At 39.6% G+C, this 23,483-nt stretch overlaps 2 protein-coding genes and 1 long non-coding RNA gene across 4 annotated transcripts; 2 read left to right on the top strand and 1 right to left on the bottom strand.

The window, feature by feature from the left end:
• Positions 1-695: 695 nt before the first annotated feature.
• LOC117944852 (chromaffin granule amine transporter) lies at positions 696-18,383 on the bottom strand. 2 transcript variants are annotated; one of them, XM_034872041.1, is made up of 18 exons: positions 18,147-18,383; positions 15,425-15,548; positions 10,670-10,768; positions 8,089-8,471; positions 7,883-8,007; positions 5,631-5,689; positions 5,465-5,548; positions 5,264-5,356; positions 4,917-5,006; positions 4,678-4,721; positions 4,463-4,523; positions 4,262-4,357; positions 3,256-3,334; positions 2,760-2,811; positions 2,576-2,639; positions 2,269-2,388; positions 2,049-2,182; positions 1,017-1,124 (listed from the first exon to the last, which is right to left on the bottom strand). In XM_034872041.1, the coding sequence occupies exons 3-18, from the start codon at positions 10,764-10,766 to the stop codon at positions 1,017-1,019; spliced, it is 1,689 nt and encodes a 562-aa protein (XP_034727932.1). In that variant the 5' UTR covers positions 10,767-10,768; positions 15,425-15,548; positions 18,147-18,383. The 2 variants fall into 2 exon arrangements, with proteins under 2 accessions (XP_034727931.1, XP_034727932.1); XM_034872040.1 differs by lacking the exon at positions 18,147-18,383 and having other exon boundaries at positions 696-1,124; positions 15,425-15,916.
• On the top strand, positions 8,826-14,786 carry LOC117944904. Its single transcript, XR_004656689.1, has 3 exons — positions 8,826-9,004; positions 10,843-10,850; positions 14,776-14,786. It is a non-coding gene; the product is annotated as an uncharacterized LOC117944904 (long non-coding RNA).
• Positions 18,383-23,007, top strand: LOC117944880 (dickkopf-related protein 4-like). Its single transcript, XM_034872103.1, has 4 exons — positions 18,383-18,955; positions 20,464-20,580; positions 20,980-21,100; positions 22,163-23,007. The coding sequence occupies exons 1-4, from the start codon at positions 18,842-18,844 to the stop codon at positions 22,471-22,473; spliced, it is 663 nt and encodes a 220-aa protein (XP_034727994.1). The 5' UTR covers positions 18,383-18,841; the 3' UTR covers positions 22,474-23,007.
• Positions 23,008-23,483: the final 476 nt, after the last annotated feature.

Raw genomic sequence — 23,483 nt, 5'->3', positions numbered from 1 at the left:
TAGAACACAATGATTGACACAGGTAGCAACAACTAAGGAGGGATGGGGCCTAGTGAACAGAAAGTTGGAGGCAATCATGCATCTTTTAATGGAATTTGCATAAATATGTTCAAATTGGTATCTCTGTAGACATGCATACAAGGCATCAAAACATCTGTCACAGCCTCCATGCTTAATTAATTAAATTTCTTACAGAACCCTGACAGTGTGAACTGATGATTAATCAACTTAATTATATTTAATGTAGCAATTAAGGACATGTAAGGGGACACTGTCCCTTTAAGAAGTGTTTGATGCCTAGACTGTTAATATTAATGGACAACGCATCCGGTTTGGCGAAGTGCTGCAAAGTGCCTAAACCTGCATTTTATCTGAATTCCAGCAGGACGTGACACATGCGGTTGCAAAATGTAGGTCACTTTCTGTAGAAGTCTACGCAAAAGTCACCCAAAGGACTCTGTGACCCTCTTTGATATAATTTATTACCTCAGTAAACATTTTCCTAATGAGTTTATGGTCTCAATCGCTAGTTTTAAGTCTTCAGCAACAAAGAATGATGTTCATTTTTTGAATTGGTCTCTGTGATTTTAAAATCGGTGATAAGGCAAGGGGTGTTTTAGGGCGTGGCTATGATGTGATTGCCAGTGAATGTGTGTAACATAACGTAGAGAGTAAAGGCTTATCCCTCCCTCATCCCTCTCATCTAAAATCGTCACATCCGCAACCAGGATGGCTGCGCCCGTAACGGCCAACTCGATGACGGATAGCAGAGCTGAACAACCAATGGTTGATGTCACACATGCGCTGTCCATTAATAGTCTATGGTTCAGTGTTGCTGTTCTGACTGTGTGACGACAGGAAGTCTGATGATGAAGGTTAAAACGTGCTTGGAGAAGAGAACATCACAACATGGATATTATCAGGTGTGTGTGTTTGTGTGTGTGTGTGTGTGTGGGCGTGTGTGTGTGTGTGTGTGTGTGTGTGTGTGTGTGTGTGTGTGTGTGTGTGTGTGTGTGTCACTCCTCCGTGTCTTCTTCACTGTAGTCGCTCAGAGGAAACTCACGACTCTCCTTCTGTGTGTTGTAGCTTTTCCTGTGCATCACACACTCCTGGTCGATGATTGCCTGCAACACACACACACACACACACACACACACACACACACAGTTGATCAATAAACCTACCTATGTCTATGTATGTCTTTATAATCTGTGTGTAATTTGGTCTGTGGGAGACACTCTTGCTCGCAGTGACAAACAGATCATACAAGAGAACGGCATAGATTTTTTGAAGTGGGTTTATGTGAGGTACTCATTTATTGTCAGTGTATTACACCTACAGTAGATGGCGGTCACCACATCCCTCAGTTTGGAGAAGCCGGAAGACTAATAGACACAGAAGCTATAAGCAATGTACTGCTGTGGACGGGGGCAGCAGCTCAACGTATTTTACCCAAATAAATTTCAGTAAAAGTAAACACCATGATGAGAATACTTCCATGGCATCCAGTGCAACATGTCTGAAAGTCTTCTAGTAAATCTCAATCATTCCCAATCAGCAGAGACGGAGACTGCAGGTATATGTCAGAAGATAACATAGGCACAGGCTTAATAACTGTTAACTAACATGCTAGTTAACATTAGTAATTAAACCTAAACAGCTAATGGAAGCCCAAACTGTTTGCGTGCTTCTCCTGACAATACGGTGATTCAACTATGAGACAGCAAGTCACGTAGTTATGACGCAATTGTTAGCCTATTTTTACAAAAACGTCTGCTGCGGAGCCATGACGTGAGGTACAAGGTAATGGAGCCTTTTATACATTGTTGTGTTTCTTTAGAAATAAATAACGGACAAATGGAGTCTTGACACACTTCAGATGTACAATTATTCGCTCTCAAAGTGGCGCCAAAATGGATGCTAACTGCAGGTGATGTCTTTGTAGCATTAAAATAGCGCCATGTGAGCTACGCTTAGAGAGGAGAGGCGCCATTTTAATGTTTTGTATCTGTATTTACGTTTTTTGTTTTTTTTGTATCTGTATTTACCATTTTCTCCTCTCTGACAGCAGGGTTACGTAACAGGAAGCAGAGTGGAGCGTACAGAATGTTGATCACCCCGATAAACACCATGAGACAGGGAAAACCCACTGCCTGAACAAGAGCGCCCCCTGTGGATGGTCCTGGAAAAACAGACAGAGACTTGTAAGCACATGCTTAACTCATTAGTGCTAATTTCTTTTAAATTCATGCCACATTTTCCTAATACCTATAGCAAACCCAATACACAGCGCAACGTCAGCAATGGCGTAGACGCTGCCGTAGGCAGAGGCGTGACGGATGTCAACCAGGTAACCCATGATGGCCATCATGGAGGAGTCCACCATACCTGACGGACAAAAACATTCAAATAAACAATTAATGAATAACAACTGTAACAATTGTAATTATTACCATAGTTATTGTTTCCACAGTTTATGTAATAAAAATCATTAGTCTACATCAGTTTACTTAAGAACACCTTTGATGTTAAAAAATGTAAATGAGACAATAAGTGTGTTGATTAGGATTATCACCTATAGCAAAGCCCAGACCTCCGTTTGGCCCAATCAGACCATAGATACTGGTGGCAAAAGGAACCTAGTATATACACACACACACACACAAACACACACACACACACACACACACAAATCTATGAAAAGATGACTTCCTGTAACTACAATGGATAAAACAATGATGGGTGGATGTTATACTTACACACAGCAAACTGATGCCAACGATAAACATCCCTAACATGGAGCAGAGCCACCTGGAGACGCAGAAATACACATCAGCCACTTGTCTGTCTGACACCTGCAGGTTTACCAGAAATCTTTAGGATCAGGTCTGAACAGAACTCAGACTTACAGAAAAGTTAATCTGTTAATCTGCTAATTAAGTTTCTTCCTCTGAGAGGCTGTATTAACTGAACACACACACACACGCACACACACAAAGTCGATCAATAAACCTACCTGTATGTCTGTGTAATCTGTGTGTAATTTAGATTTTATTAAGTTTAAATGTTTCCTCTGCAGCTTTGAAGGCAGCAGCTTTTGATCTTTAATCAGTGTAATAACTTTGTAATAACTTCATACACACACACACACACACACACACACTCGGACACACACTCGCACACACACACACACACACACACACACACACACACACACACACACACACACACACACACACACTCACACACACTGACCGTCCCATCTTGTTGGCCAGAACACCAAACAGGTTTGTTCCTATCAGGTAGGAGATACTGGCAGGGAGGAAAGCCATACCTGCAACACAACATAATATAACACACTGTTAGAGAAGGAGACGAGGGCAGAAGGAGGGCAGGAACAAAGGGAACATAGGAAGTAAGGAAGAAATGAATTAAGGGAAAAACCTAAGAATGAAGGAAGGAAGGAAGGAAAGAAGCAAGAAAGAAAGAAAGGAAGGAAGGAGGAGCATAAGAGGAAGAAAACAAAGCAAGGAAGGACGGGAAGGATGACCATAAGGAGGAAGGGAGAAGGGAAGTGTAGGAGCACCAAGGGAGTAAGCAAGAGTCCACAATGTGTAGCTGCTATGGCGCCATTTTGATGCTTTCAAGTCATCACCCGCCATTAGCATTCTATTGACTGCCGTCCACTTTGACAGCGAATAACTTTACATCTGAAGCGTTTAAAGACTCTATTTGTCCATTGTTAATTTCTTAAGAAACACAAAAATGTACAAAAGGCTCCATTACCTTGTGTCATAACCAGGCAATTTACAGTGCTGATCCATTCGTGCGACACAACTGAAGCATGATTTGGCGGCTCGGATGGACTACAATTTCAAAAATAGTTTGCTGAAACTTGTTGCAGAGTAGAGGAATTACCAAACAGTACAGGCTAAGATTGGGGCAGTTTCGACTTACATAGCTGTTTAAGTTTAATTACTAATGTTGAGTAGCATTTTAGTTAGCAATAATTAGCCTGTTCCTATGTTATCTCCTAACTTATACCTACGCTCTCTGTCTCTGCAAGACTTGGAATGATTGAGATTTCTCTTGTTACCTGACAACTTTTAGACAGGCTGCTCACGTCACAACTACGTCAGCAAGCTCAGTTGGAGGCTGGAAAAGTGCTTTTAATAGACTTCACTGGTCTCTGTGGAAAACAACGGGTTCACATTGTCCATTTCTTTTACTGTCTATGAGAAGAACAGAAAGTGGAACGTACCAAGTTGCCATTTAGGGGAACACATAGTCTGCATCATCCAAATGGGCAGAGTCGGCTCCAAGATGGCTACACCCATGTTGGCGAAACACAGAGAACCTGCAGACAGAAACATAACATGTCACAGACTCTACAGACCTGTTTGTCTTGTGTTTTGGAGGTAAATGTGACCATAAAGGTGAGTGTGAGGAGACGTCTTCATACCTGCACTGATGAGAATGTACGGATCCTTTAACAGAGTCAGTAATGGAGTCCCTTCCACACTCTGAAACACACAAACACTCAAATTGAAGCTGTTCATGCTGTTTTAGTATAAAACAAATTGTTAAAAGACAGGTCCAGAAGAAATCACATCAGATCATATCACTCAGGTCAGACTGGTCCGGATCAGATCAGTAGTGGTTTTAAAGTGGACTCACCCCTGGAGAGATCTTTGAAGGCTGCAGGATGAACAGCTGTAATGCTGCAACACATTAAAAAAAAACATTATGCCCTTTGGATCAGATTAGTGTACAGGAGGTCACACGTCCAAAAGCCCCTCAGCAATAACATAATTTATAGATGCCGATCATCATCGTTGATTCTAGATCAATCTATTCTGAGATAAATTGATATCCACACTGAACACTTTATCTTGAGATTTTATTTAAATCTTTACCTCCATCAAACATAGCCAGAAAGGCCAAGATCAGGAAGGGAGCACGCTTTCCCACAAACTCGTACATCACACTGCCAAATGGAGCTCCAACTGAAACACAATGCAAACACATTCAACACAGAACAAATAATATGGAGTTATGAGATGAATGTAGTGAAGTGAAAAGTGCATTATTCCCTCTGAGATGTAAAGGAGTATATTGTAGCAGAAAATCTAAATTCTAAGTATGTAATGGAATAAATCTACTTAGTTACTTTCCATCATTAGTGCTGTACTGATGCTAAAGAAGTACAAATGTGCATGTTTGTGTGTGTGTGTGTGTATGTGTGTGTGTGTGTGTGTCTCACTCAGGACCCCCATAGCCAGTCCTCCCAGTGCAATGCCCATGGCGATGCCTCTCTCCTCATCATCAGTGTACACACTGGCCAACATACCCAGACCTACACACACACACACAAACAAACACACACACACAGTTTCTCCAACTTTGCATGAATAAGAGATCTCTGTGTACTTAATGTTTTGTGTTTCAATGTTGAAGCGTTGACCTGCTACAGACGAGAAGGACGAGCCGATTCCCTGCAGAGAGCGAGCAAAGAACAGCAGAGCATACGTCCCTGAGAACGCAAACACTGACAAACACACACACGATTAGACATTTCTTTATAGAAAACCTGCCGCCATCACTGTGTGTGCAGGATATATGAGACTTACTGATAGTTGACACAAACATAATGATGAAACCAGCAAACATGGGGATGTGGTACCCGACCCTGCAGAGAAAGACAGACAGACAGGCTGTAAATGAACTAATGCTACATTTATTAACATTGCAAGAAACACACATTCACATCTACAATGTCTGTAATGTTTAACAAGAAATGTACGCTTGTGGAGTAAATTTTCTAAATTTTTCAGATGTATTACAGAACTGAGGCAAATACATTTACAGTCTTAAAGCTGCAATAGACAATTTTCTTTTTTGGCGTCATTGGGCACTCATTTATATATACATATATATACATGCCAAAAGTTTGGAACCACATTCTCTTTTAATGCATTTGCTTTATTTTCATGACTATTTACATTGTAGATTATCACTGAAGGCATCACAACAATGAGTGGACACTTGGGGAATTATGTACTACAAAAAAGTGTGAAATAACTGATGTAACATGTTGTATATTCTAGTTTCTTTACAGTAGCCATCCTTTGCTCTGATTACTGTGTTGCACACTCTTGGCATTCTCTTGATGAGCTTCAAGAGGTAGTCACCTGAAATGGTTTCCCAACAGTCTTGAAGGAGTTCCTAGAGATGCTCAGCACTTGTTGGCCCTTTTGCCTTCACTCTGCAGTCCAGCTCTCCCCAAACCATCTCAATTGAGTTCAATTTTGAATAAATCCCCAACAGTGTCACCAGCAAACCACCCCCACACCATCACACCTCCTCTCATGCTTCAAGGTGGGAACCTGTCATGAAGAATCCATCCACTCACCTTTTCAACGTCGCGCAAAGACATAGGTTGGAACCAAAGATCTCAAACTTGGACTCATCAGATCAAAACACTAATTTTCACTGGTCTAATGTCCATTCCTTGTGTTTCTTGGACCAAACCAATCTCTTCTGCTTGTTGCCTCTCCTAACAGTAGTTTCCTAGCTGCTATTTGACCATAAAGGCCTGATTCGTGCAGTCTCTTCTTAAAAGTTGTTCTTGAGATGTTTCTGCTGCTAGAACTCTGTGTGGTTTGTATCTGGTCTCTAATCTGAGTTGCTGTTAACTTGCGATGTCTGAGGCTGGTGACTCAGATGAACTTATCCTCAGCAGCAGAGGGGACTCTTGGTCTTCCTTTCCTGGGGCGGTCCTCACGTAAGCCAGTTTCATTTTAGTGCTTGATGTTTTTTGCGACTGCACTTGGGGACACATTAAAAGTTTTCGCAATTTTCCGGACCGACTGACCTTCATTTCTTAAAGTAATGAAAGCCACTCGTTTCTCTTTACTTAACTGATTGGTTCTTGCCATAATATGAATTCTAACAGTTGTCCAATAGGGCTGTTGGCTGTGTATCAACCTGACTTCTTCACAGCACAACTGATGGCCCCAACCCCATTGATAAGGCCGGGAATTACACAATTGACCGTGACAAGGCCCACCTGGGTAGTGAAAACCATTTCAGGTAACAATCTCATGAAGCTCATTGAGAGAACACCAAGGGTTTGCAGCACTATAAAAAAAAGCAAAGGGTTTGAAGAAACTAGAATATAAGACTTGTTTTCAGTTATTTCACATTCTTTTGTTAAGTACATGATTCCACATGTGTTCATTCATAGTTTTGATGCTTTCAGTCTACAATGTAAATAGTCATGAAAATAAAGGAAACGCATTGAATGAGGTGTGTTGAAACTTTTGGCCTGTACTGTACATACATACATACATTTCATCATATTGTAAGGCTTTAGAAAATCAAGATTATGATAAGAGACTTTGGCCAATCACAGATTATTTCAGAGAAAGGGCGTTCCTATTGGCTACAAATACAGATACGGGTGCATGTTCCTTTGAGGATGAAAGCATGATTCAATGGTGGAGAATCCTGGAGACGGGTTGAGGGGAAACCTGGGCAAGGGGGTTACCGGTAACATTAGGAACTTTACTGTATGTGTATGCAATATGGACCAAAATTGTTGTTGCACAAATATGTGCCAACGACAACAACACCCACACCTTTTATTTTTCTTCTTTTTTTATCACCACAACAACTTCAAGGATAGACAGCAGCGTGAACAGTACAGAGTAACAACCCCTTTAATAGTTGTGTTGTGTGAACATTGGTCATTGCTTTGTTGTCCATATTTAATCCCAGCACAACCATAAACCTTCGGCGCAGCTCTGGTCAAATTTCAACAAACGTTCTTAATGTTAGGAAGTTACGGATGTTTCTATTGTGGAATCAGCCAATCAGATACCTGTTGGTGAGCGGGCCGACAAACGGGTTGATGAGCAGTTGGACAAGAGCTTTAGAGGCAAACAACAAACCAACACGAACGTTTTCCTCTTCCAGAAATGCACTGTCCTGAAGACAGGAGGACTCCTGAAGGAGAGAGAGAGAGTGGAGAATGTATGAACTCACTTGTAAACACTGAACCATCAGCAAAAGGTAAACATCACCTACTGTAGCGTTGGTGGTTTCGTTAATCTGCAGGTCTGTGGTTGGGCTGCTCTGGTCTGTGGGCTTGGTGTCTGGGGTGGTTTCGGTTAGGATCTTCTGCAGACTGAATGTCAAATTGTCGAACAGAGACACCAGAGGAGAAAACTGGGGACTCTGCTTTGATTGTGTGCCGTGGTAAGGTCCACTATGGCTGATCCGAGGGAGCTGGGAGCTCTGGGAGCTCTGGCTGAAGGCCTGGAGGTTTGACCTCAGGGAGGGGGACTGGGAAGGCACAGTGCTAAAGCGTGATGAACCAAGGGTGGGCACAGGGAGCAGGGATGGCTGGGCCGTCTGGGGCTCAGGTCTAGGATGCTCCATGGCATAGAGGAAAGTCGGGATTATTGGCACTAAAGAAAGAAGATAAATTAATTAATTTGTTGGTTGCTTGATAAAAATAAAGTTCCTCACCACAAAACATTTCTTAATATTTCAGTCACAAAGAGGTTAAAACTTTGTTACAGGTAGAACATCATGTTCTCACTGATTAGACCATCTTCTCAACAACTTCAGATAACAGTTAAATGAAGTGAGCGTAACGTAACAAAAAACATTATTTACTTGTCCATTAAAGTCAATATAAACTTGGTGCATGAGTTTTTAAACTAAATTTCAGGGATTCAGTCAGAAAGCAGGCGGAGAAATGTGAAAACAAAAACAGAAGCCAGCTATAAGCACACCAGTCCGTCATAGATACGACCACACTGAACACCACACACTAGCACGCACACACATTTACACCTTCACATACAGACCATGTGCAATAACTAGTACTTTTAGTTTGTACATTTCTTCTATTTTATGATTGTATTGTTTTACTCTTTATTTCTTGTTTGTTAAATTTAGATTTATGTTTACTGGGTGAACTGCAGCTAAAAATTTCGTGTTTTTTGTAAAATGACAATAAATCTTCTGATTCTGAGGAAGACATCCTCCACATGTAAACTCACCAAGAAGATTTCCTTTCATCTGTAATTCAACTCTTCCACAACTAATTTGATGATCTGCTCAGTAACCGAAATGTATTTGATGAGATAGATGAGTTTATTTTCAATACAAATCAGTGTGTTCAGTTCATCAGTGTATGACTAACATCTTCCTCCACTGACAGAAATAACCCTTAAAGGCAGATCATGTAACTGGATAATTTATGACTAAGATTATGGATGACTATGGTTGGAAGATTGTTTATTAACTTACTTTATAGATTCATAACTTCCTTACAATTTCCCCAAAACATCCATGAAGTTTACTGAAAATAACTCTGTAAGTTAGTTATGTTCCAAAGATCTTCCCCCTTTAAACCTAAATAAATATTAATTAATTATCCTTTTTCTTCTTCAACAATTTATCCGTGTACCACATTCATTCATTACATTGCATTGCATGTCAGTTGATAATTACTCAAAGCGCATACATTTTCTCTATATGTACGAAATAAAAAAGTATCTGTCAAGGAACCTTCTTGGAAATGATCATGTATAATGAAATTACTATAGGAGTTTTACATCTGAATAAAGCTGATTAGTGAGTGAAGATTGATGACATAGGAGGTAAAAAACACAACTATTTAAACCCACTATAAGCTTCTTACAGCGTATAAAACCCATCAGAGGAGAATTAGAGCAGAGGAAATGATTTTATCTAAGAAGAGACCAAAGGAGACAACTGTGGACTGAGACTGCAACTTTAAAGGTCAGGTCAGGAGGTTGTGTGTGTGTGTGTGTGTGTGTGTGTGTGTGTGTGTGTGTGTGTGTGTGTGTGTGTGTGTGTGTGTGTGTGTGTGTGTGTGTGTGTGTGTGTGTGTGTGCGACCTCTCCAGACTTTAGATGCAGCTCTGAGTCTAACTGCTGACGACAGCCATAAACTCCTGTTTTTTTTAATTGCGTCACAAATCTGTTTTCCAGCAGCTGAGACTCCGTCATGGAGTAACATTAGAGGACGATCTGTTAATAAAACATGTCTGGAAACAACACCTGGACACAAGTATGTACACAGCTGACCATATGTGTGTAATATGTAATATTAATATGCAGCTCTTACAGCCTCCACGCTGGATTCAGACACCAGAGCAATATGTTGTTGCCCTGAAAAACCTTGTATCTCCAAAAAGTTAAAAGAAAAAAACAGGCCTTTAAGGTTGTTTTTTTAAGAAGTTGATGATAAAAGCAGCATTTCTTCCAGATTTTTGTCTGAATAATTAATTTGGAGATACTGGACAGTAAACAAAAACAATTGTGTTTTTTTTAAATCATGTTGGAGTAGTTTCTCTGTGGTTTAAGTCAGAACAATCATAGTGTTTTTGTCCCAGTATGTTTTTGGTTTGGTTTATCAATTTGTTTGTTTGTTTGTTTGTTTGTTTGTCAAAAGGATTGTGTAAAAAGCCACTTTTTCTTTGGAAAGATATCAGGTGTCTGAGGTCTCTGAGGTCCAACACTGATGTAAGTGTTCAGATATGGCTCACAGTAAATATATAATAATAATAAAATACTATATATAATAAATAAAACAAATCAGCTTCTGAAACCTCCTCTAACAACATACTCACCGACCACAGTGAGCAGCATGTTGTCGAGCAGTAGAGCGACACACACCACAACCAGGACAAGTCTGGGAGAACCTCGACTTTGCCGGATCCAGGCCATGTCTGCACACAGCGACAGAGAGCGAGAGAGAGAGAGAGAGAAACACACGTAAACTCGTGACATTCAAACACAGCAGATTGTTCTGTCAGTTTGTGTCTCTTTTAGCAACATGTTGCACGATGCACATCATTTTAAAGGTACCGGGAATTTCTGGTTGGACGATGTGCGGGCACGCACGGTCGGTAGCTCTTGCTTAGTTGTAAGCCTATTTAAAACTATATTCTAAACGAAGAACTACTAATCCATTAGAGAATTAACTTTACTTGTATCAAAAAATACTTAATATGAAAAAGTAAATATGCTGTGACAAACAAAAAATGCCGTCTACACAAACCGCTAAAACGGGGACAACAGAGGAGGCAGGCCCCGATGACAGACCGCGAACAACCAGGAGCTCTTAACCGCCATGGAAACGTTGCACACTGAACTCTGCCAGGTAAAATCCGAAATATTTAACAAAATAGAGGAGAAAATTGCAGACGTAATAGCTACTCTAAGCCATTTGCCGGTTGCATTAAAAGCCGAAAAACGACTCAGCCATTAACGCAGTGAAAGCAAAAGTGGAAAGTCAGAATTGCAAACTGATGGAGATGGGGGCGTCTGCCTCTGACTCGTCTGATACTGTAGTGGAGTTGCAAAACAAAGTTAAAGGCCTCACTAACCAAGTAGAGCTGTCTGATTAATGTGTGGATTTGGAAGGACGATCATAGAGACAGAACCTCCGTATCGCCAGGGTAGCCTACCTGTGGGAAAAGAAAGAGGGGAAACTACCAGAGACTTCTTTGCGCAGCTGCTTAAAGAGGCTCTGGATTTAGCCGAACACCAGGTAATAGACCGAGACCATAGAGCTCTGAGGACGCGCCAGGATGATAGAGGTCCTCCACTACATCTGACAGTGAGGCTACACTACACTCACCTGTAGGATTATTAGGAACACCATACTAATACTGTGTTTGACCCCCTTTGCCTTCAGAACTGCCTTAATTCTACGTGGCATTGATTCAACAAGGTGCTGAAAGCAAATGTTGGCCCATATTGACAGGATAGCGTCTTGCAGTTGGAGATTTGTGGGATGCACATCCAGGGTGCGAAGCTCCCGCTCGACCACATCCCAAAGATGCTCTATCGGGTTGAGATCTGGTGACTGTGGGGGCCATTTTAGTACAGTGAACTCATTGTCATGTTCAAGAAACCCATTTGAAATGATTCGAGCTTTGTGACATGGTGCATTATTCTGCTGGAAGTAGCCATCAGAGGATGGGTACATGGTGGCCATAAAGGGATGGACATGGTCAGAAACAATGCTCAGGTAGGCCGTGGCATTTAAAACTTCAGACTTCTTTTTAATATGATATATTCACCCAGAATCTCAAGGGATTTGGCTCTGTTAAGCCTTGATGCTGAGAAAGCATTTAAATCAAGTAGAATGGCCCTACCTTTTTGCCGTTCTGGATAAATTTCAGATGGGTGATGAGTTTGCTGCATGGATCCAATTACTGTACAGTGACCTCACTGCTAGAATACTCACAAATCAAACGCTTTTCGCCCAGTTCCGACTCCACAGAGGCACAAGGCAAGGTTGCGTCCTAAGTCCTTTATTGTTTGCTTTGGCTTTGGATCCACTAGCGGAGACCATTAGATGCCATCCTGATATAAGACGGCAAACAAACTATCCCTGTACACTGATGATATTCTGTTATACATATCCCAACCGAAAGTTACTATATCAAATATTTTAGTAGTTATTAAGCTATTCGGCACCTTCCTTGGACATAGCATCAATTGGGGTTAAAGCAAACTGATGCCCTTAAAACTAAAAGATTATGTTTGGTTCAAGTCCCTCCCTTTTAAGATGACATCAGAAAAATTCACCTATCTGGGAATTGTCATCACTAAAAAATTAAACTTTAAATTCAAAGAAAATTTTCTTCCCCTTTTATTAACACTCAAAAATAAAATTCAGTTCTGGAGGACTCTTCCATTATCCCAGCATGGTGAATACATTTAAGATGGTTTTCCTCCCACAACTACTTTACCTCCTCCAAAACATACCAATATTCCTCTCAAAGTCATACTTTAAAATGTTAGACTCAACAGTTTTTCCCTTTGTCTGGGATTATAAATCCCATAGAATAAAAAAAGAACACTTGTGTAAGTCTGAATCACATGGAGGACTTGTACCAAATTTAATAAATTATTATTGGGCTACATCTATTCCTTCCATTACATCAGTGTTAGATGATACTGCTTTTGCTGTTGAAGGGGCTGGTGATGGAGCGTGAAGACTGCCTGCCAAACTCAATCGGTGATGTGATTTTATCTCCGATTCCTCTTAACAGAACATGTTACACAACCCAGTAATCCATGACACAATAAGGACTTGGAAACAGATATCAAAGAACTTAAAAATCAGAGCGCTCTTTCTCTGGTTACCAAGGCAAAAAACTCTTCCTTCCCTCCTTCTTGTCTAGACAGGGCCTTTGATATGTGGAAAGAACTCAGTGTTCGTAGCATAGGGGATTTATATATAAAACGATCATTTGCATCTTTTCATCAGTTACAACGAAAATAAGATTTACCCAAACATCATTTATTCAGATTCTTTCAATTCATTATATAATAACATACCTTCCTCAGTTGGAGAAAGCAGGGCCAGATAAGTTGAATGACTAGGTGAGTAACGGAGGTTTAGCGTATATCCACAAGTTCTCCATAAACGCATGTCATTGTTTAATAGTTTAAAATTCTACATAGGCTATTATTATTATATTATTACTCCAAAGAAAGACTTCATATGATCTTCCCTAAACTCTCTCCTCTATGTGAAACATTTGATACTAATGTCGGTGATTTACTTCATAGTTATGTTCTTTGTTGCAAAATCCTAGGTTACTGAAGTGATATCTTTAGTATCATGTCTAAGGTGTTAAATATTCAAACTACCCCAGAACCAGTTTTAGTACTCTTAGGGATATTCAATGAAGCTAAGAGACTGATGCTGGCACAACAGCTCTTGATTTCAGACAGAGGAGGAATACAAGTATACTCAGACATGAAGAAAATGTGTTTTTTAACATTAAACTATGTAAACATGTTCTAATATAAGCCCAAAATATAAGCATTAACCTGAAAATTAGCACAATTGGTCACATTTAAATGTCTGCTGTCTACCCTAATAGGCTCAATATCTTCTGTAGAATGTAGTCCACCAATTTTGTTGTTATGAGACATCATCGCATGATAAGAGGTCAAAGGCTAGATGTTGAGGGGTGTGGCGATGACATCATCAACACGCAAGTATGCGGCTTTGCCCTCCAAACAAAGACACAAGGGTGGCGTTTTCAGGCAGTGCATTTAAAGGATTAATTTGGACGATCGGCCAAAACAATGCAAAACATGTGCATTTACACCAAAAAACATTTCAGTGTGGATGGCCCCTAAATAAAATGTCATCTTAACCTATGCAATAGTTGTTGAAAATTCCATCATCAAATAGGACCATCATCGTCATCATTTATTCAGGGAATCAACTTTGAGGAGCATGTGCATCATTAAATGCACCAATGTGTCTGCTAGTTAGCTAAAGTTAGCATGCTAAAACAATTCTAAAAGGGTAAACATGCTAAATGTCAGTCATTTTGAGTATATTAGCAGGATGATGTTACAGCATTTAGTTGAAAGCACTGCTGCGTCTAAATGCAGCCTCACTGAGTTTTGGCATAACTGTTCAACCATTTTCTCACATTGTTTTATATTATTATTTTATAATCTTGGTCTCAAAAGATGATTACAATTTGTGTAATGTAACAGATATTTTCTTGTGTGTTGACGGCTGAATGATTTAGAGGCTCTTTTCTCCATCTCCAACAGCTATCAGTCACACACACACACACAATTCTGTTATCTCTATCCATCACGTCTGTCCCTCTCTCCTGTTTGAAAATTAATGTGAAATGTAATTACCTCTGAATCTTTAGTTTGAGAAACAAAACTTCCAGAACATCTTCAGTTTTACACAATTTATGTTGTGAAACTTTTCATTTCTAGTCATTTCAGTGATAATGCTTTATTCTTTGGTCTTTCTGTCAAAAAGTAAATAACTAAACAGAATGCTGCTGACTAACAGATGACAATCAATGACCAATACATAAGCTAAAAATGATTAAAAATCAATACATGTCCAAGAGCTGTAGACACACAGACCAAGTTAAACTTAACACAAAGCTAAATAAACACATTAAAATGAATTAAAAAACATAATAAAACCTCTCACATTCTTAAAAAAAACATCCGAGCATTTATTGATTCAAAATAAAGATAAACTATCAGTCCAAATTAAGAAAACTATTAAACAGATCAAGCTTAATTTTGAAAGAATAAAAGCTCATGTGAAATTTAACTATTGGCAAAAGAAAATAGATAAATTAATCTCAATGGTAAATTAAGCTCATCTAACTTTAGATAATTGAAAATTTAACATACACATAAATATATAAAATAAATCTTAACATCAATATATCATGTATAAGAATTAAAAAAACATAAATGAAAGCTACAATCTTAAGAAAAAGTTCCAATAAAACTAGACTTCAAAACCTGACGGACTAAAATTAACTTTTAAAGCAGAATTTAAATAAATTAACGAAAATAAAACTCACTTTATTGATTTGATCGACAAACAGCTGGTTTCTGTGTAAAAGAAGAGACAGGTGGCTCCTACTTGGCAAGTGAAGCTCTGGTTCTGATTTCTTCAGCTGCTGATGGAGACACTATATATCTGACCTGAGGGGAGGAGAGAGGAGAGGGCAAAGGAGACGAGGAAGGACTGAAGGAAGGACGGAGGAGAATGTCTTTTCTCTTTTATTCTGATAAAAACTGACATTATGGACACAAACACACACACAGGTCAGAGGGTGTATCATTTGCTTTGTGTGCGTGTGTGTGTGTGTGTCAGTAATTGTGAGCATCTGCTTTCCTTTTATTGAAGCCTGGAACAACCTGCAGGCTGGAGACCTTATCTCACACACACATCTACACACACACACACTGCAGGTCTGTTTACACTGCAGGTCTCTCGGTATGATGTGTTTCATGTCTTTTTGTCCTCCTCTTGCAGTCACTTCAAATATGAGCTCAAATGATCCACAAAACAAATATTCACAAATTAAAGGTTATTTCATATTTCTGTGTGCGTGTGCGCGTACATACATAAGTGCGTGGTGGCGTGTGTAGATCAGAAACCAGCTGGCTGTTTCCACGTCATCACTAAGCATCTTTCCAAATCATCCATCAGTTGTTGCAGACTTCCTTCAGGCAGCTGCAGGTTTCAGGGCTGCAGATGATGTGTAGCTGTTTTTGTCTGTTAATGAACACTCAAAATCTTGTTAAAAAAAAGAAAAACTGCCAGCGTCCTTTTTCCCAACCTTGTCCTCCCAAAAATGACAGTTTCATACAACTAAACAACATTTTTATTTACGTTTCAAGGTAAACATTTTCTCCTAGATTTAGGAGATTATCAATTTCATCATCCACAAACGGTAACAAGCACTGCGTTTCCCCACTGTGTATATTAATTTTTGTTGTGTTGAAAACTTTTTGCAGTGCTTTTTGCGCATGTGTTGTCACAAGGTTGTGAAGATGTTTCTTTTGCTTGTGTTTTGTCTAATGGTAACGGGCTGAGCTCTCAGGCCTAGTTAGTTAGCTAGCTAGGATTGATTTAATTCTATTAACTGTAATTCTGTGGTTTAATTGGCTCAATTACAAATGCGTTTTATGCATAAATTAATAAATTCACATTTCATCTATAACTTATTCATGGTGCAACAGGTTCTCACTAAATTAACTTCATCAATTGCTCCTAGAATTCTGTCCAACAATAAATATAAAATAAAATGAAATAAAATGTTCAAATTGATCATATTTCCATTATCTCCTATTCACCAAGAAGAAGAAGGGAAAAAAAGAAAAAAGGCCATTCTAGCGGAAGTTTCCTCTGTCTGTGGGACTGATGTCATTCAAGGCACATTGGATTCACCTTATTTTGACTTAAAGGTGCTCTAAGCGATGTCACGCGTTTTAGGTTTGAACATTTGTTGTCACATACAGCAAACATCTCCCCAATATCTGCTAGCTGCCTGTCCCCAGAACACAATGTAAAAAAAACGGTCTCAGAGTCTACAAACGGCAACAAAAACAAAATGTGCCCACCTTCAACACGAAGCATACACAAACAGTGTTCCAGCTTTCCAGCCAATAACCAACAAGAAGGATTTGGGGGTGGGGTGGGAAAGCACAAAAGGGATGGGATGGGAGGAGGAAGGGTAAGCTAGTCTTGTTTTGTTTGAAAATACTTTGAACGTCAACAAGAAGTAACGTCACCCAACACCGCTTAAGGCACCTTTAATATCTCATAATTATAAGACCCGTACCTCCCAACTATGACAGTTGGATCTCTTATTAAAACTGACATGAACATCCAATGAGCCTCGCCGGTAGAGTTATTTATCCAGCATTTAAAGTTAAGAGAAAATACTAACACATTTGAAAAGTAAGCTGAGAAGAGATGCTTTTTAATATGAGTTTAACAAACTCTTATAAAACATCTATACAGCCAAAAGAGATTAAATTCCCCTTTTACATTTATGTTTCTTTCACTCAAAGTCAGGGAAGCATCATATTAACATGAACATTAAAATCCTCCTTGTGTTGATCCTGAGGAACCAACATGACTTTATGGGGAGGTGTATAAATAGCACGCCACATTTCACGACTGCATTTTAAACTTGTCACGTGTCATTTAATGCCTCGTTCTAATTCCCAACTCGTCACATACAGACGCCTGCTCAGGCCAGCCCTGACATGTAGTTAACGTTGTGAATTCAAACTAAGACTACTTTGTTATGTTTACGTAAAGATCATGTTTTAAGTTCAAATAAGTATGTTTGTTACATAAATTAAGTTATCAAAAAAATTGTTTTGATGCCATGCAAAATGACTTAAGAAATGAACATGTTCACACACCATTTTGGGAGGAAAAAGAAAAAGCAACCTAACCTAAAATCTCCTCTAAAGGTTTGTTTTATGACCTTTTCTTGATTGTGTGATTGGCCAGGAAACCTGTCAGTCACACAAACACACCTGGACATTTTTAAAACTCTCTTTACTATTTGATTGTGTTGGATTTGTGTGTTCAGAGAGCTGAGATGATTTCAATGGTGTAGTGTCGTCATCTGAAACTGGTAATCAGCTTTAATCACCTGTAAACACACATATCCGCCCGCCTGACGGAGACAGCTTCAGCTCTAATGAGTCTTTATTCCAACATTCAAACCACATAAAGTACAACCACACACACACATACACACACACACACGGCTCTACCTGTCTTGTGTCTCCAGGTGTGTTTTCATCTCTCAGTGGTCTCTGCGGTGTCATGTATCAAACGACCCACCCTCACCTGAGGCCGCCCGCGGGGCTTCCAGGAAGGAAGCGAAGGCGGCGCTGGCTCCGCCGACTGATGCGGTCTAGCTTCAAACGCACCTTCAAAACTTCTGAGAGACAGGACGGATCAGAGGGGAGGGGAGGGTTATAAAAAACAAACCTTAAGCACCTGAAAGAGGAAACAGACAGAGCAGAGAGGATGAGACATTTATTAACACAATAAGCTAGACCTGGTTTTAAAATTTGCAGGTATTCTTTAATAACTGAATTAATTTGAAGGCTAAAAACAGGAAAGCTGTTTGAATTCAGTAGTTATTATCAGAATTACAGAAAACTTGTGTTGTTATTCTCTCAAACTATTTAAAAGCAGTGGTGAGATCTTTTTTCTTTTATTTTAAGGAGGTCATAAAAGACCCTGGAAGGATTTAAACCAATTCTTCTACTAATCAGATCAATAATTAGAACCAAATAAAGCCGGTAAAGTGAAATTATTTTAAAGCAGAAAACCAGAAAAATAAAGAGGAAATTGTACATTTCAAACATCAGGTGTGACTGACCTCAGGGACAGAAGCACATAAGAGGAGGATCCAGGGATCGATAGTCGGTAGAGGAGTGAGTGATCAATCGATTGGAGGATGATGTGGATGTGGCGTAGCGTCCTGTGTGTGTCTCTGGTCTGTGGTCTGGCTCTGGACTCCAACACCATCAGATCCTCCAAAGAGACGACGCAGCAGAGCTCCGAGCTGCCGGTAAGAGCAAAACACTTTACTGTAGTATTTATACTTCTACTCCACCATATGTCAGTGGGAGATGATGCACTTTTTACTGCACTGCATCCATCCTTAAAACTAAAGTTATTATTCACTAAGTATGACTGTATGACTGTCAGGAAAAAATATTTTATTCCCAAATACATCAACTTTTTTTGTTTCTGATCAACAGTAAGGTTTCATTTCCACTTATTTAAACACCAATATACAAGTCAGTAGAGATAGGTAGTGAGTAAGTTCTATTATGTCATTTAGTTTAAAAGTTCTCTTAAACTTTCTAGTTTTCATTTTTACTCCACTGTGATAATCAGCTGGAGTTACAGGTTGTTGGAGATTTAGGAGATCCGACTGTCAACACTCCTGTGTGTGATTGATGACAAGTGAATAATCAAAGTCAGCTGAGAATAGATTTTTTTCTTAGGTATTAGGCTGGTCAGACGTAGACATTTAAAGCTGTCACCAAACAATTCATTTAATAATCAAGAAGGAAATTTGCAGATTGTCGAGTAAAATGAATAATTGTTAGTTTCAATATAGGGTAAATACAGAATTTGTCCAATCATAGTCCATAATATACAATATTAACCATATAGCCCAAAGCCTACAATTTTTGCAAGGTGTATTGGAAAGAATCTGGTACTTATTATATATATCCATTAATAAGTTGTGTTTTCTTTTTAAGCAGTTTTTTGATTTCCAGAAACATTTCAATTAAATACCTGCTGCATTTAAATTTTGTGAGGTTAAACAAAGAGTGATTATTCTTTCTTGTGTTGTTTCATGTGAAATATTTGTTAAAGTCGGAAGAGGTGAAAGTATCCAGTGTTTAACAAAAAGAGGAAAAAGTCCAGGAAAAATAAAAATAATTCTGTGTAACACATTCTCCCATTAATTATCTTGAGATGACTCAAGTTTGGGTTCATTGTTGATATATTGTCAGAAACTGTAATCTCCATATCTGTTGAATTGACATATTTCACATCATTAGATATTCAACTGACCTGCTGTGTGCTGTCTAAACGACTAGACACGTTAGCATATAATTGGCATTTAATCCCTATGATTAGCACCAAATCACCTTCTACAAACCTTTCTGTGAATTTACAATTCCATATCAGTTTCTTTATAAGATATTATAAAGAACACTAAGATTAATATTCTCTGCCTGTCCAATAGTGACTTTACGTTTTTTCAGTTTAGGTTTGTATAATTTCTTATGGAATAACAATAATATTATACATGAGATTATACAGTGAACTAACTATACTTTACTGTGAGAGGTGTATTAGCTCATTGTGTTTGATGTATATCTGTATAAATACATCAGATCAGATATCTGTAATATTGTGCAAACATTGGGATTACAACCATAGTTCCTGCAACATATTTAGTCAACTTTGATGTTAATTTTTTACATAAATGCTGGCATCATTGACCTATTATATCTGAGGCCCTAACTGTGACTTCCCTCTAACCTTGTCTATCAGGACCGTTCCTACGGCAACCCGGTGGACCGTCCAGTACGGCGCCGGACGGAGACAACGTTCAACTCTAATCGAGGACAAACGCCTCCATGTTCTACACCTGACTGCTCCGTACCCCAGGTCAGTGACAGGCAGAGAGACAAATATTTAAACCAACACAATCATGGACATAAGCTACATTATTCACATCTCAGTACATCTCGTCAAGTACTGTAGGCTACCTAAGGGGTAGTTTGGAAAGTTTTGAAATGGGGTTGTATGAGGTAATGATCCATAGTCAGTGTATTAACTATAGTAGATGGGGGTCAACACGCCCCCAGTTTGGAGAAGCAGACAGGACTACCAACACAAAGGCTAAGCAATGTGCTGCTGTGGACTATGGGGCAAAACTTATTCTGTCACTCTACTAACGATTAATCTACTGATTTTGGCAGCTGTACTTGTATAAACCGTTGGGGAGTTTAATCAAGAAGTAGAATTCCTTGTAATGATCCATGTAATTGTCTATCGATCTGTCAGAGGGGAGGCTGCAGTAACAGAGCTCAGAGGAGGCCGTCCTTGCAGGACAGACAGGTAGACAGGCAGCGAGACAGAGAGACAGACAGCTACATAAACATTGACGGCTTCAACAGGACGAAAGGTGAGTGATTGGGAGTCAACTACAATTCCCAGACAGCACTGCTTTGGGAAACATCCAGTGACACTGTTTTAGAACCAGTAGTGGAGTCAAACATTTCCTGTCCCACATACAAGGTTATTGTACTTTGTACTCTCTACTTTTGTCTGACAGCTTTACAAAAGCTGAAACCAAAAGTCTGATACCATGAAAAATTGGCTTTTTATAGATACGTGGTTCTCTTAGGAAAGGGACGGTACAAACACTTGATTCTATAGAAGATGATGCATTGCTGTAGATTAAACTACTCAACAGAAAAGTGGGTTGAAATTGAGACAACGCATTTTTTGTCTCAGTGCATGCAGTTTTAGTTCTGTGAAGGGAATCCTATGTTGCCAGTTAGCATGTTGTGAGTAAAAGTGAGCCAACAAAAAAACAGCAACCTTATTACTTCTTGTGGCCTGCAAATTCACAACGAGTACAAATAGCAATGTATATTAAGACTAGACTATTTTCTAGGCAGATACTACCTTTGGACAGTGGTTTGGGTGTGCTTCCACCCAATATTGTCCCAAATCAATATCTGCATAGGAAATTGTCTAGTCTTAACATGCTTTTTTAACATTTTTTTTTTTTTGTCGGCTCACTTTTCGTAATAACATGCTAACTGCAAACATGGGATTCCATTCCCTACCCTAGGCTAACAGGCGGCAGCGCGGCCAGAGTCGCATCGCACTAAAACAATGCATGCACTGAGAGAAAAAATGCGCTGGCCCACGCATCCACAGCTTGGGGAAACCGTGATAAGCCCTATTTCAACAAACGGTGGCGTGTTCCTTTAAAAGGCACTATAGACATTAATACAGCAGTTATTCTAATTCAGAAGCATCAGATATAAACACTGAAAGGGAACATTTTCCTGCACAATCAACACTTGTACTTTAAGTACTGTAACTACATTTCGCTGATACTTTTACTGGTTTTGAATGCAGGACTTTTACTTGTAGTGAAGTATTTTGGTGTGTAGTACTTTTACTGCATTGTCTGTATAAGGACTTGTGTTGAGGTGTTGTGTATCTCTTCCAGCTCCAGAAATGTCGAGCTGTGTGCGGTCCGGTGACTGTGCGTCCGGGCTGTGCTGTGTCCGGTATCTGACCGGCAAACGATGTCAGAGGATCCCGGTGGAGGGCGAGGCCTGTCTGCTGAGAGGGTCCAGCAAACTGAGGAGGAAGCTGGGGCGCTGCGACTGTGACACGGGGCTGTCCTGCATCGCAGTCAGCCAGGCGGAGTCAGGGAAAGCAAAAGGCCAGGGGGTGTGTCAGCCCCGCCAGAGACAGGGCCAGAGGAACACAAGGCACTCTGGGAAGAAGAGGAGGACGGCAGAGAGAAGCTGCTGACAGATTATTTATAAACTCTGTATCTTTTGTACACATTTAATATAAACGTTAGTTCAATTTGTTGGTGAAACGTGTGTTTTCTCCACAGAAGACAGCACAGCAGTAGTACCCAAGCTGAAGGGCAGTAAAAAAGTTACAATATTTTATCAATAAAAGTCACTATAGTAACCTATATTAAACGAGGTAATGACAACTGTGCCGGTTGAATGTGTTAAAACTTGAGTAAAACGTTCACATGTACTTTGCCAGTATCACATTTGAACAGACATTAAATGAAAAGTTTGAAAATTTGAGAAATAGTGTTCTTTTACTGGCTTTAAAGGAAGATAAGCCTTATCTTCCTTTCACTAGAAGCGGGGGACAGCTATCCTAAGGCAAGTACGCCAAAAGCAGGGGGTCCATGGGGTCATTGTAGCTATTTGTAGCCTACTCCTGAGTGAAGGGAGCCGACGGGTTGAGGTTTCATGAATGCATTTAGGAAACAGAGTTATTTGTTCGCTTGTTTTTTTCCAAAATAAAAATGTCATCAGAAAGTTTTTCTTTCCTCACCATCTTCTTTTAGAATCATCAGCATTTTAAAATGGGTTCCAGACACATGAATATCAGAATTAGAAGTTCTCCTGAACTAAACTGCAGGAGTCAGTCAGGTTGCAGGGCTTCTGCCAGGCCAGCAAAGTCTAAAGGTTTGTTAAATATGCAAAATCCAACTGACATCTAGGATTTCTCCAAGTTAATAGAACTTGATGTGAACAAATTGTTCCAATACTATAGACACACCTTTAAAGTAGCCTAGAAATTAAACACTTCTACAGCTTTCCTACTTACATTGTCCCAAATGTTTCCAAAAATTCATTTAAAGTCTGGATGACAGATCGGCCAACAGCCCCTCTGCCAACAGCGTCGGAGAAATAGATTTTTACAGTACAACTGCTTTGTCCAGTGTACTCAAGGATTGGTAGTCAGCGAATGCTTAAAATGACTGAACAGAACTATGTACAGCTCAAGTGCTC

The sequence above is a fragment of the Etheostoma cragini genome, chromosome 5 (assembly GCF_013103735.1).
Source record: "Etheostoma cragini isolate CJK2018 chromosome 5, CSU_Ecrag_1.0, whole genome shotgun sequence".
Classification (NCBI taxonomy): Eukaryota; Metazoa; Chordata; class Actinopteri; order Perciformes; family Percidae; genus Etheostoma; species Etheostoma cragini.
The sequence above is the reverse complement of the archived record's forward strand: the minus strand, read 5'-3'. Positions and strand labels throughout refer to the sequence as shown.